This window comes from Salvia hispanica, chromosome 6 (genome assembly GCF_023119035.1).
Source record: "Salvia hispanica cultivar TCC Black 2014 chromosome 6, UniMelb_Shisp_WGS_1.0, whole genome shotgun sequence".
NCBI classification, from domain to species: Eukaryota; Viridiplantae; Streptophyta; class Magnoliopsida; order Lamiales; family Lamiaceae; genus Salvia; species Salvia hispanica.
Genome location: NC_062970.1, coordinates 40,595,920 through 40,610,437, shown reverse-complemented (window position 1 = coordinate 40,610,437; position 14,518 = coordinate 40,595,920). Strand labels below are relative to the sequence as shown.

Below are 14,518 nucleotides of genomic sequence, written 5' to 3'. Positions count from 1 at the left end.
TCACCTTTAATTTAAAAATCTAATGTCTGTCATTTAGTTATAGTTAGCAATTTAGGGGTGAATTAGCAATATAACACACCCCAGTATACAAATCCATAATTTGACAAAGTTTTGAAATTTACAATCAACTTCCCCTAAATAAAATAAAATTACATTAATAAATTATGCAGTACATAAATTATGGAAAGTTTTGATGATTTGTAAGAAGGCGTATTAATATTATTAATTGATGTACTTTTATCATAAGTACAAATTAATGTAACACTAAAAATATAGCATCAAGTATCTATTTGTTGGAAAACTATATAAAAAGTCTACACGTAACCCAAAATGTAACAACAGAGGAACCACAGTATCTGAAAATAAGGTTTTGCTGCTTTAAAAATGGCTTTCCCCCAAAAATCATCTACAACATGCACACACTACTACTATTCTACTACTACTAAAATTGTCACAAAAATAGTTAAGGCCACAATCTTCAACCCCTATTATTATTGTCATCACTTTTTTATGTGGCATCATATATAAATGTTGCAAACCTCGATCTCATGCTCCGATCATCATCTTCATATCTGACCTGAAACCTTCTATGATTTCAGAGTGGTTCCAACGATATATGATCGCAGGACATGGTTCTCCCTTGCTGCAACGTCCTGAGGCGATGTCTAGCTGTCTCTGCTGGGTTCATCAGTGGTATCACAAGTGTCCTTGACAGAGACGCCATCAGGTTTTGTATCACCCTCGGGTTGGATCGGTTGGTCACTTTCAGCATGATCGGGTGCATCCTGGACGACACCTGGATCAATGGCATCAGTTTTTGCATCTCTGTCAGGTTTGGCGCCTGGATCAATGCCATCGGTTTTTGCATCTCCGTTGGGTTTATCACTTTCAGTGCAATCAGGAGGAGTGGCCTGGAAGACACTTGGATTAACACCATTGGTTTTTGGATCTCCTTCAGGTTTATCACTTTCCGTGCAATCAGGAGTGTCCTGGACAACACTTGGATCAACACCATTGGTTTTGGGATCTATGTCGGGCTTATCACTTTCCGTGCAATCAGGAGTGTCCCGGGTGACAATTGGATCAACACCATCGGTTTTTGGATCTCCTTCAGGTTTATCACTTTCCGTGCAATCAGGAGTGTCCTGGACAACACTTGGATCAACGCCATTGGTTTTGGGATCTATGTCGGGCTTATCACTTTCCGTGCAATCAGGAGTGTCCCGGGTGACAATTGGATCAACACCATTGGTTTTTGGATCTCCTTCAGGTTTATCACTTTCCGTGCAATCAGGAGTGTCCCGGGTGACAATTGGATCGACACCATTGGTTTTGGGATCTATGCCAGGTTTATCACTTTCCGTGCAATCAAGAATTCCCTGGACGACACTTGGATAGACACCATTGGTTTTAGCATCTACATCGGGTTTATCACTTTCAGCGAGATCAGGGGTGTCCTGGACGATACCTGGATCGACACCATCGGTTTTCGCATCCACATTGAGTTTAGCACTTTCAGAGTGATCAGGGGTAACCTGGACGATTTCTGGATCGACACCATCAGGTTTCACATCTATGTCAGGTTTATCACTTTCAGCACAGACAGGGGTGTCCTGGACAACACCATCGGTTTTTGATGGCACAACACTTTCTTTGTCGTTGCCATTTGAAGTTCCATTGTTAACTTCCATAGAAACATCCGAAACAGGGGAAGGCAATGATCCAACACAACCACCACTTACAGTTTTTGGCAGGGGGGAGTTTTTGACAGTTTTTGACAGGGAGGCATCTTCAGAAGCATTCTCCGAGCAAGTTGGAGTTCTAGAATCTTCGATTTTGCACCCATCTTTTTCTACAGCCTTCACTGGTGGGATGGAATCATTATCTTCAAAAGGTTCTATCGATCTGTGCCCCTCATTGGAGACGTTACCGTCTCCACAGATGAGAGAGCACTTCAAATTATCAGAGGACTCTTTCTGCTTGTTTTCACACACAGCATCTGAACGAATGGCTGGTATGGGAGACGCTGAAACCAGAGCATCAACATCATCACTGCTCTTGGACGTCGGGCATCCCCCAGAATCGCTGCTCGCCCGTCTATTCTGTTCCTCAGACAAACTAGCCACAGATTTCTCAACCAAAGCAGGCAATGGAGGTTGGTTTGTAGTTGGCTCAGAAACCATGACACCTATTTACACGAAAAATATAGTTAAAACACGGGCCAAGTGATAGAGTCCAGACAATACAGAAACGAAACACATATTGAGGTGAATAAAATTGTTCAATCGTTGCTAGCTGCAGATAGAAGGGAAGGATAAGCTTTACCATCGGAATTTTCTTGCTTTGCTAACTGTTTCTGCAGCATATCCGTCCCCGGAAACACCAACATATTCATGGACTTGATTTCTTTCTTAAGGGCACCCTCGAGTTCCTTGAAACCAAATACGGCGGTCCATGTGTTCAAATGCTCCGATATGGCAGGAATGATCAATTGCCCGATCTTGAGAGAACTGAGTTCCTAGAATTACAAGAATTGATGTAAGCATTCAGAAACAATTACAGAGTCCGAGTGGATATTGAAGTTTCTTCCAAGTGATTTTTAGCAGATCTCATATTAACACCAAAGAGAAGCATTACTCGATGGCGTGAGCATAGCAGACTGCAAAGGTGAGTCTAAAATTCTTACAGTTTCAATTGAGGATAAAAGTCGGCGGCACATTCCTTGACGCCTATAGATCTCACGAGTCCCAATAAATGGCATCTCAGCAAGGCGATCTCCATGGAGCCTAATGTTGACATGAAAATTTCAAGTGATGGGCCAAAATAGATATAGACAACGAATTGTTTAGAAAATATTCAAAAGAGCCCAATGTTGAACATAAGATTTTGATTACACAAGTAAAAGCTCTAGAATGGATGGAAATAGTGCAATGTTGTATTCTTGCACACAATGGAGTACAAATCTATTCACTTTATCCTAAACAAAGAAGTACTTGCTCGACTACAGATGTTGCTAAGTTCTGCAAATCAATTGGCTGTATAATAGTGGATTTCAAATTATCATGAGGGAATAGTATTAAGGTTAAGTGTTGGATGCTTCCATTATGAAGATCATAGACAGGGCCCAGATCTGATGTGCAGTTTCTTTACCTGATTGATGCTGCGGCTAATATTTCATCACCTCGCTCCAATATTGCTGTATAAAATCCACGATAATTCAGACGATTGAAATTTGATCTGCAGAATAAAAGTCATATAATCATCATTTACACTGCCGGACTGCCCAAGGCAAAGTATAGGATACATGTAATTTTTCCAGGTGGAGGTGGAAATGAGAAAAATATGAAAGAATAGGGATGAAGGCAAGCGAATGAACTATTTGGAGATGGAGACAGGAAGAGTTGGATTTATTTAAACTAAAGTAAGAGATCTATAAGCACAAATCTAAATGCTTGAGCCAACAAATAAAAATTGTAGTAATTGCATGTTGTTTTGCTTGTTCAGTTTAAGCTCTCATTTGATACAAACAAGCAAAAGTTGGCTGAACTATAAAAGAAATGCAAGCCTGATCCTACTTGGTTACAGAATTACTGAATCAGAAAAGAGTCACAACACTGTCCACAAGTAGCAGTTGACTAAGAAATTTAATATGTGCAAGGCTTGTGCAATACCCATACAACCTTTGAAATTTTTATTCTCAAACATTAGTGAGACACAATAAATCCAGATGTCACAGTATGGGATGATGAAGAAAATAGTATTGTGTGTATCTGAAATTAGAACGGTTGCAAATTGCTTACCCGCAATTGTAGACCACATTATGTATTATATTTATCCCACTTCTCCTGTCCATGATAGGCAAAAAACACTCATCCATAACAGATAATGCAACAGCTAACTTAGAGTTGCATTCGACCCTTGAAGGAAATCCACGTTGCGATGAATCCGACACATCTGATCGTTGAATAATGGACCATGTTATTCCAGCTTCCAATTCGTGTTTGATTCCAAGAATCTTCTGTATGTGGCTATATATCTAGGAAACCAAAAGGGCAAGATGTGAGGAAGCTTATAATCTATTCCATTACATTAAAAGAGCAAATAAGAGGAAGCTGATTTTTATTGCATATAAAATTATATACTGAAATACTGAATACAGAGTAGTACAATGCTAGCAAAATTCCATGAAAATATGAAATACGCCAAAAGGTGAAAAATATCCGGTAGTGCGGTACTGATCAATGATCATCAGTTTTCCTTATGATTTGTGGAATTACATAATTAAGAAAGAGAGATAAAGAAGTTGATGACTTTCAGCAGTTCTTTCTCCCAAACAGGTCAATAGTACAAAATAATAGAGTATACAATGAAGCTTATTGGAAAAGGTTGATATTATGGGAATTTCAGTAAAATTTCTACTCAATACAAATAGTCAGGATTAAGTTGATAATTTTAGAAATAAGGAATCAAATATGATATCTATTTCACAATGGTCAAATTCAGACTACAAAGCTGAAGGTAAATAAACTTTTAGCAATAATAAAATGAATGAAATTGTTAAATTAGATCAAAGTACGGGCATCCTCATATTTCAGGCTAATGACGAGAGTGCATCTTCCAGATGTAAGCTATAGTTAGCTTTTAGCAACCCTTGGAATTTCTTAAATATGCAGAAACAGCAATATAGAACACCACTATGCATGATTCTAACTATTGATTGTGAAAAAAATACATTTATTGATACCTCTTGGCACTTCGGTCCACAGAAAGATGCACTGCAGGAACTTGGTTGCAGGTGTGCCCTCACAGTGCATGAGTTGTGATCTGTACAAAGTTATATATAAAGGAATCTTAAGCATATAGGTATATTGGAGAACATGATTGTTGGGTGGGGGGGGGGGGGGAGGGGATGAATTAGAGCTGTATATAAGGAGAAACAAAATTACATTTTTTTTCACAAACGTTGCATCTATTAAGTTCACCGCAACTAGTATCATTTTCTTCAGCTATATTTTCATTGGCAAGTCCGCAATATTTGCATATACAATTTGGACAGTGCCAATCACCTGAAGGAAGCATCTGCAATAAAAAGGGATAATAAGAACCTGAACATTAATGAAAAACAATTTTTAAAGATGATGATTGCACACTGGATAAGGATGTGGTGATATATATTCAAGTTTCAAGAAATATTGATACTTTACAAGGAGATTGCAAACCATCACGTACCAGTATATTACATAGCAGAAGGCACGAGAACAAGAATAATTTAATTTCACAGATAAAAGGGAAACGAAATAATTAAAACATTCAAGTTTCATGACAATATTAAGTGCTATGAGACCATGATATATCTAATAAGTACCTGTATTCCTAAACAGATTTGATGAAAAGTTGATGGGCAACTATCACAACAGATCAAGTCCCCTCCATCACCACAAATACCACATGTATCGTCATCTGGATCATCTCCATCCACATCAACAGTGAAGAAATCCCGATGCAAGGACTCCTCTTGACTGTTCCACGCATCAATTTGGCACTGCAAAAGGGAGGATCCAGACTCCAAAAATATATTCTGGAACGGCTGACGCAGCTTGCTGCCAGCATGCAGCTCAAATTTGGAGACAGTAAGGATTTTACTGCAGCAGCCACAGTGGATTCCCTCTCTTGTGATCCAACCTTCTAACATAACCTTTGTCCTTCTGCGGTTCATATACTGCACCTTTTCACTTAACTTTGCTGTCCCAGAGTCAATTAGCCAAGCCAAAACTGTCCTTTTTCCCCCATATGGAACGTATCCATCATACTCTGAGTTATCACCCCGGTCAGAACCACGGACCAGAAGGGTGCATCTCCCAATTACTTTACTTGTTCTTCCCTGTACAGGATTAGACTTGGAAGAAGCGGAAGGCCTTCCAAATTTAACTTTACTTGGCTTCCTATCGAGTGAATCATCACTTAAATCATCGTCACTATCTTGATCCACTTTACCTGACTTTCCCCGCAACTTCTGATTCTGTTTCATATAAGAACTTAACCGCTCCTCACTCTTATTATCATCGTCTGAGCTGTCTCCATCCTCTTTTACAGCAGATTTCTTAGCACTCTTAGTCATGCTATCTTTCTTTCTCTTTCTTCTCAATTCTTCAGCAATTTTCTTTTTGGTTTGTCTCGTAAGTTTATTTATCAGATCTTCAGATAGAGGAGCCAATGAGGGGGAACCGACCTTTGCTTTTACTTTATCACCGTCTTCACCCAAGTGCTTCTTAAACGCATCATAAGCCTTGATAATCGACCAGTAGGCCGTTCCACCAGGGTTGATGTACACAGCATCTAAGTAATCTCTGTTTCGTCTCGGTCTATAATCTATACTCCATCCTGCATCGATCAACATCCCTCTTATCTTCTCACGCAACATTTGCTTTTCAGTATTTCCACTACGCTTTGTGCCGCTTTCTTTACCTTCCTTGCCTTTAACAGGAGGAGAAATTTCAGTGCTAGGAGACCTTTCTGCCTCCTTCTTCACTGCTTTCTTTGAGCTACAAGCTTGAGGTCTGGGCGTTGCCAACACTTCATCAGTCTCATCAACACCTGAATCTCTAGCCTTCCTCTTTTTGTTTGGAGTAGGATTCACCTTTTCCAACTTTATCTCCTCTTTCCCCTTCCCACCACTTCTTTCCTTGCCAACAATCAAGCCTCGACTTTTTGATGTCTTTGAATCCGAATAAACAGGTAAATCTGCCACCAAAGGTTCAAGATTCTTATTCTGAGAAGGAACATCCAACCTTTTCTTCTTATTAACCATAACCTTCAACACCCCGTTCTTCCCCTGCAGTCTGATCGACTCACCAGCCGTCTCCTGATATTTCGTCTTCAACAAAGAAATCGGCATGTGTGCTTCATCATCAGACGAACCAAATCCTTTACTCCTCACGCCACTGCCCCCTGCATTCTTACTCCTCCCACTACTAGAGCCATTGAAATACGAACCATGTTTCCGCTCCTTCACATCACCGCCATCATTCCTCCCAACCCTCTTGAATCTATCCTGCGTATACTCATTCCTCATCTTCTTCCCATCAAATTCAAACTCATCATACTCATCGAACTCAAACAAATCCAACCTACTCCCCTTCTTCTCAGCACTAACCTCCTCATTCCTCTTACACCCCGCTGAGCCCTTCAACCTCTTCTCACTCATTTTTCTTCTCATAAGCTCCAAAGACTCGTCATCATCACTACTAGAGCTCGAACTCGAATCCGATCCACTAGCAACCAATCTACCCCTCTTTTTCCCCTTACTACTGCTGTCACCAAAACCCCCCAATCCTCCCCTAGAGCTCTTATTAGCGCTCGCCTTTTTAATAATCAAACATCCAGACGAGCTCTTCTTCTTCAACACTCCTGATCCTACTCCCCCTTCCATTACATGCATCAACTACATAAGATGCATAACAAGCCCCTTCAATTCCAACCAAATTGCGCTGAACTGGACAATAATTCACCTAAATTTCTCAAGAAACAAATTCAATTGAACAGGTTTCTCAATTATGCTGCGGAGCTTCGACAGATCTGAAGCGAAAGTAAGAACGCAGCATGCTCAAGAATAACTGCTAATTAAGCAATATGTAATTTATCTTTACCTCGCCGGAAATCCGGAGTCCGACGGCGGCGATATTAATTCTGACTACGTTGTGTAAAATTTCTGGTAAAAGCAATACAAAAGCGAAAGGAAATTATAAATTGGGAAACATAAACGGAGATAGACAATATGCAATTGGCTTTATATAATTTGAAATGAAAATAAATGCTCTGTACATAATGCTCTTTTAAATTATAAATTTTCTTTAACTTTGGTCATTTTTTATTATCTCATAATAGTCAAAATCGAAAATGATCTTACACAAAACTACATCTTTTCAAAAATTGATGTAGTTTTATAATTTTATATTGACACTCAAAATAAAATGCCATCTTTTTATTTATGTTTTATTTTTTTATTTTGTAATTGTTAAGGATATCCACTTGATTAAGGATGGACGAGTCTCGTGTCACTCGACCACACCCCTTCCTTAAGTTATAATGGTTATTTATTGATACAATCATGTTTGATTTTGTCATATTGTTCTTTTATTTTGATTGTTATGAGGTAACACAAGTAACTACAAAGTTACTCCTATAATTTTATATTTCAGCATTAAAAGTTATGAGACTAATCTTATATTTCAGTTTCGAAAGTCATGAGATTGATTCGAAGTCAATGAAAATTTGTAATTTAAATGACGAACTAATATACTAATTCATTTTAATTATTTAATATTAATCAATCAGTTTTAATTATAAGTTACCTTAAACATTCAACTATGTATACAAATTATATTATATACTATCACTACATATTTTTATCACTACTCATATAGTTTGGCTACTACTAGTATTTACTCTCTATATATTGGAGTTGAGAGAGATGATCTTATTCCCGTTTAATCAACATCTCTTAGATACAAGTATAAGGTCTTAGGAGGTGGGCGTCTGGCAGACAGTGAGTTACAAATTTACAGCCCTTCCCCTTAGCAGGCCACTGTATATCCTAATTAAACACATCTCACAATACTATCGATCCAGGATATGGGGCTCTTGGGGTTGGGTTAACCTTTTGCAAGATAGAGAGAGATGGTCTTTTTTATTATAGAAATAATTTTTACACGAATATAAATTGTTGTAGTTTCTATATTTTTTTTTTAGTTGTACAGTTTCAGTGAGTTGAGTGGACTGAAATAGTGATTTTTTTTTGTCAATATTAGCTAAAAGGAAACCATGACTTTTGACTCACTTGTTTGTTTACTAAATAGGAAAGAATCCTTGAACTCCTGTAAAAAATTAATTTCCTTGGTCATATTAAAATTGTTTTGTTTTTTCCTGAAAAAGGAACTAGACATTATTTTGCTACCTACTTATGTTATTGTAATCTATAAGAATTTTAAAAATGTTTGCATGAATAAAAATCATGTACGCAATTGCCCGTGTAGTAAGAACTAGTAGTAATTATTTAATTTGTTTTTTTATAATATTAGCTGCTGCAGATAGTGTTTATTTTTGTGTGGTAAATATATCTCCATTTTCTCTATATAGTAATTCCACCTATAGTAATTAATTTCAAATACAACCCAAGGCCCAAGCACCATTAAAATTGCAAATACATCCAAAAACAATACATCAAATTTCATATCAAGAAAATGAAGATAAATATATCAAAACCAAATCTGAAGCATGAACTTTTTTTGTTATACTACATCAGTTAGTAAAATGTACATGTACTCATCTTCTTCAACTCACCTTCACAACCTACACAGCTGCACTAAAACTATCATAACTCACTGTATACGACGAGCTTTACATACCCGTTGCCTCGACTGAGGGAGCAACGGGCTAGGACATGCGCTGCAACAGACTACAAGGCTTCTTACGCAGGCCCATAACCACCCTCCCCTTGTTCCGGCCTTGGTGGAGACCAATGACAAGCCGCGATCTTTCTTGCATTGTTTGTTCACATTTAATCTCCGAAGTCGTTGTGCTCATCAGAGCTTACTTCTAGGCTGTGCTGCTGCTGCTCGTTCCCTTCAAACGGGTACGTGATCTCCTCAAAATGGCCGTGCACAGCCCCACATCCGTGTTTTGGGCCGTGCAAGGAGTAACCCTCAGCATCAGAGGTGGTGCAGATGTGACAGCAGTTTATGGCCTTGTTGTCCTCAAAGCCAACCCCACTCCTCCACTCGGGCACCAACGAGGCGATCTCACCATCTATCATCTTTGCAATCTCAGTCACGTCCTGGTCCGTGATGTCCAGCTCCGCCACCATCTCAGTCGCCACACACAGGGCTGTGTCCGTCTCAGTGTCAAACGGGAAGTAGATGTTGCGAACGGGCCCTGCAATGCAGCATCCATTTTCACCATCAACACATCATCACAACACGAACTACTACTACTACTACTACTACTTTTGTCCAAAGAACAAGAATCCCGCGGTTATTCATCTTAATATCGTGTCATAACTAAAACATTCTTCAATGTTAACTATACTTTTTAACTATTTTATACCTTCTTTGTCTGCGATCCTCAGTCGGAGAAAGATGCTGTCGTCCTCTGTCCTCCTCCCTTTGATCACCACGTCTACGTTGTTTCCCACATGGCCGTCTTCCAGGCTGGTGAACAGATCAATCTCGTTGCCCTCATACTCCACCGAGTTGCAGTCTAGGTCATTCTCTGGTTCATAGCCAAGAAAGTTGTTGTATCCATTGACTAGAGAGCTGTTGGTGCTGTGATGAGCACTCAACAGATGCTGCTGGCTCAAAATCAGGCCTAATTCATCGTACTCCCTCTGGTAACCTATCGGAGGCATCAGATCATAAACATAGTCCTCTATCTGGAGGAAGGGATCGTTGAGAAGCTCCCACGCAGACAACCTGTCAAAGACCGTTGCTAGGCATTTCTCAACAAATCTACGAACCTCAGCATCCTTTACCATGTACAGAGCATCGGGTTTCTTCCCCTGAAAAAGCACTTCATCACACGATGCAGAAAACAGCATTCCAAACACGACAACGGGTTTTGAGTCCTTACAGAGACCACTTTCTTATAAATTTGAGCCGGGTTAGTACACTCGCTATATGGATACTCGAATGTCACCATTTCCAGAATGCACATTCCAAACGAGTAAATGTCAACTAGTTCGTTGTATTCCTCCTCATAAACCTCAGGAGCCATGAACTCCGGTGTCCCTATTGTAATTCAAGAAATCAAGCACCACCAACAAAGATTTTCAAGAATCTTGCAAAATATTTACCTACACAACGGGCAGCATGCGGTTTCCTGAGGATAGCAGCAAGGCCAAGGTCGCCAATCTTGACCTCGCCTTGGTTCCCGTTGATGAAGATGTTGTCGCATTTGAGGTCTCTGTGGATCACAGGCGGATCGTGGCTATGGAGATAGAGAAGGCCTTGCAAAATCTGCCTGCACCAATGCTTTATAGCTCGAATATTCACCCTCTTATGTTTCAACCTATACCTATTTATTCCAAACCAACAAGAAACATTAACTAAACAACTCAATCAACAGAGATCAAAGGCAGCAACCTAAGACAAGACCACTCACTGTCTAAGGGTGCCAGAAGTGAACATTTCAGTCACAAAATTGATGTTTCTGTTAGCCGTATCGACCCATGAAGTGCATAGCTTCATGATGTTCTTGTGTTTTAGAGTCTTGAGAAGGTGTATTTCACAATACAGCCTCTCAAGATCTTCAGAGCTCTGCAGAAAATCATATAGCTTAACTTGGTTCCAAGCTACTTCTATCCCTTCATACTCATCAAAAGCTCTATAGCTGCAACAAATGATGTAAATCTAATAATGTAAATATGATTTCCTAATTTCTGCAGAAAAGTGCTAATGAGTTTATACTACATACACAGTCTTTGAAGCCCCTTTCCCAAGAATCTCATCATACTGCAATCATAAACAAAATCCCAATTCAAATTCAAGTTTTATGTAAAGACATCACATCTAAAAAATCAGCAAGAAATAATGACTATCAAGGGTTTGAAAGCATACCCTTCCATATCTCCCAGTGGGATCAACTTCTACAAACTCAGAATCTTCTGAATCAAGATCAACAGCACCATTCATTCCTCACACTTATCGAGAGAGAGAGAGAGAGATACCACAAATGGCTACTAAAAATCAATGATTATTAAGAAAGATAAGACCTTTATAAAGAATCCCCTTTTCCAACTCCAACAAACAACTCTATCCCTCCACTCAAAATCCTCACAAAAAGACACCTATTTTCTCTCTTTCCCTTTCCTAGCTTTCCTCCTATCAAGCCACACACGCACAACACGCACTGGATGACCCACAGCTTCACCTTTTTCTTGCCAATGTGTATATATATAGTTTGAAGACAGAATGGAGTGAAACAGCTTACTAGAAGGGGACCAAAAACGTACATTGGAACAGTGTATTTAAATTAATCTAATTGGTTATGAGGCATCTGGCACTGACACAATAAATTATTGCAAAGACTATTTTTTTTCCTGATTTTGTGTGTATTTTAAGGAAATGAATATCGCATCTCAATTTGTAAAATCATGGCTTTTGTAACTGAGCTTATCAGCATGTCCCTTTGTCTCTCTATCTATAGATTGTGTTTGTGCAGAATGGAATTATTTTCCATTTATTTTGTGCTTCATTAATTATATCATGCATTGGTTAATTTGAAAGTTTATAACTATAAATTTGTAACTTATTGGATGTGCTTGATAATGATTAAGCATTGGGGAGGCTGATTTACTAGTGGAAATTATAGTAATAAAACAAAAATTCAGTTTCTAAAAAAAAAATGTAAGAATACTTATATACAGCTATGAGCCTCAATCCGTTTTTAATTTTTGAATGATTGTAATATCATATCAATCGATGATTCCCTAAATAAAATAGTTAGATTAATCATGTTTTGTTGTTTGACATTTTTAATTGTATTTATTCAATGAATTAATCGATTAAACTCCTAAGATTGAAACAAAAAAAAACAATATCGACTTATTCATTATTTTTCAAAAAATTTAAACAAAAAAAAAAACAATATCTACGTGACAATGTGGAATGTGCCTTCATCAAGTCAACTCGTGACATGAGCAAAATCAATTAATATAGTACTAGTGTACTACTAATTTTTTTAAATATAAATATTTGAATGCATAGTTGTAAACTTTTTAATATTGGGATCCCACCACTGCAGAAATTTTTAGCAAATCAAGTTGAAACTGAAAGGTGGGCTTTTGGATTTTTATGTTTTTGTTTATTATAATTAAATCTCCCAACCATGCTACCAGCTACTTTATCCTTCCGAATCAAACACTCGGATTTTCCAAGCTAACTAAGGAAAATATAAACTTTGGTAGATTGACGTGAAATGTGCCATCATCAGTCAATTTACATTATTTCTTTCGCCTTGAGAAATCCTACCTAATTATCTTAATTAACGTTATCTTGGTGGTGGAGTAGTATTTTTATTGGAATCAAGTTCGGTCAAAGGATTTTGACCGTATCGTTAATATGAATGAACATTTAATTATAAAATTAAATGATATATAATTGGTTAGGAGTAGAGGATCGTGTTATATTAATTTTCTCTAAATCGATCCGATCAGTGAGAACTAAGGGATTAAAGTTAGTTAAAAAAAGGAACTACAAAGAAGCTATGAAAAATACCAATTGATTAATTAAACAAGTGTTATTGAATTCTCCCACACTGACGGATAGATCCTCATAATTATAGTGGACTAAGATAAACGGTAGAACCCACACATATAGTGGACTAAGATAAATGGTAGAACCCACACACGCCGCTGCATGCCCCACCTCACCGAGGCCATGCCTCGAGTGCTTTTTGACTTAGATCTTAACAGTCGGTCTTTGGGTCTGGTTGTTGAACATAGCGTGCTAAAACCGCAAACACATAGACATCGACTAAATATTTTAACATTAAATGTATAATAAAAATTTCCCGTTTAGTAATTTGTTTATTTGACGAACTTGTGTTTTAATAATTGGACGTGAATTTGACCGTAGATTAGCCGCCCATAATTGCAAAAATGCGGTTTTTTGCTTCAAGAAAAATATGGCCAAAAAAATCAATATTGATTTTGCATAATTCGTAGTATAGTACTTCACTTTTACATTACTGAAATTTTAAATCGGATTTAATTTATCAACTATACATAATTATTCAAAAAAATATCGTGTTAATTAAAATCATACTCCAGAGTCGTGTGCGCGCATGCAATCTCACATGCGTGAACATGAACACAGCGTGACGCTTGAAAATTGGATATTTTATCCCAAAAACTTATAGACATTTACCTAATTTATACTCCAGTGCTTGTTTGTTTCCTGTACACAACTACTGTTTTCTTGGTTAAATTTTCAAAATATATGCGATCTTATATTTCAATATTTTTAATATATGCTAGGAATGTATGCGTTTCATCAATAATATGTTTTCTTATAACTCATTTGTAAAATGCCATGTCATTGGACTTTATTCTAATATAGTTCTACATCTAATGTTTATTTATGTATGGTTATATGATGAATTAAATTCCATAAACGTTAGAGCATCCGCAATGGTGCTTAGGTCAGTCATAGGTCAGCCATTCTCTCCCCTGCTACGTCAGCAATACTAAAAAATCCACCTGCCACATCAGATTTAGGCCAGCCATAGGTCAGCCGCAATAAAAATAATTCAAAATATACTACATTTACGGAATTAAAATTACGATTAAAATACGGAATTAAATTTACGACACATATACGGGAAAATTCATTAATTGCATTTAAAAAAGTTACATAGATAAAAAAAAATTACATGCATAATAAAGAAAAAAAACTATCGCCGTGCAATCCTCCGTGCCCACAACTCTTCGATTATATCCTTTTGGAGTTGAATATGAGCATCCACT

The 14,518-nt window shown here is 37.8% G+C and overlaps 2 protein-coding genes across 3 annotated transcripts; both read right to left on the bottom strand.

The window, feature by feature from the left end:
* Positions 1-273: 273 nt before the first annotated feature.
* On the bottom strand, positions 274-7,738 carry LOC125194060. Its single transcript, XM_048092062.1, has 8 exons — positions 5,366-7,738; positions 4,947-5,079; positions 4,745-4,824; positions 3,801-4,036; positions 3,151-3,237; positions 2,687-2,786; positions 2,326-2,518; positions 274-2,188 (listed from the first exon to the last, which is right to left on the bottom strand). Exons 1-8 carry the CDS (start codon positions 7,436-7,438, stop codon positions 666-668), a joined length of 4,425 nt encoding a protein of 1,474 aa, XP_047948019.1. The 5' UTR covers positions 7,439-7,738; the 3' UTR covers positions 274-665.
* Positions 7,739-9,200: 1,462 nt separating this feature from the next.
* On the bottom strand, positions 9,201-11,934 carry LOC125191901 (serine/threonine-protein kinase WNK1-like). 2 transcript variants are annotated; one of them, XM_048089326.1, is made up of 7 exons: positions 11,610-11,934; positions 11,467-11,504; positions 11,155-11,382; positions 10,847-11,067; positions 10,624-10,781; positions 10,102-10,552; positions 9,201-9,930 (listed from the first exon to the last, which is right to left on the bottom strand). In XM_048089326.1, exons 1-7 carry the CDS (start codon positions 11,682-11,684, stop codon positions 9,557-9,559), a joined length of 1,545 nt encoding a protein of 514 aa, XP_047945283.1. In that variant the 5' UTR covers positions 11,685-11,934; the 3' UTR covers positions 9,201-9,556. The 2 variants fall into 2 exon arrangements, with proteins under 2 accessions (XP_047945283.1, XP_047945284.1); XM_048089327.1 differs by having other exon boundaries at positions 11,155-11,309; positions 11,610-11,678.
* Between the last annotated feature and the right edge of the window lie 2,584 nt (positions 11,935-14,518).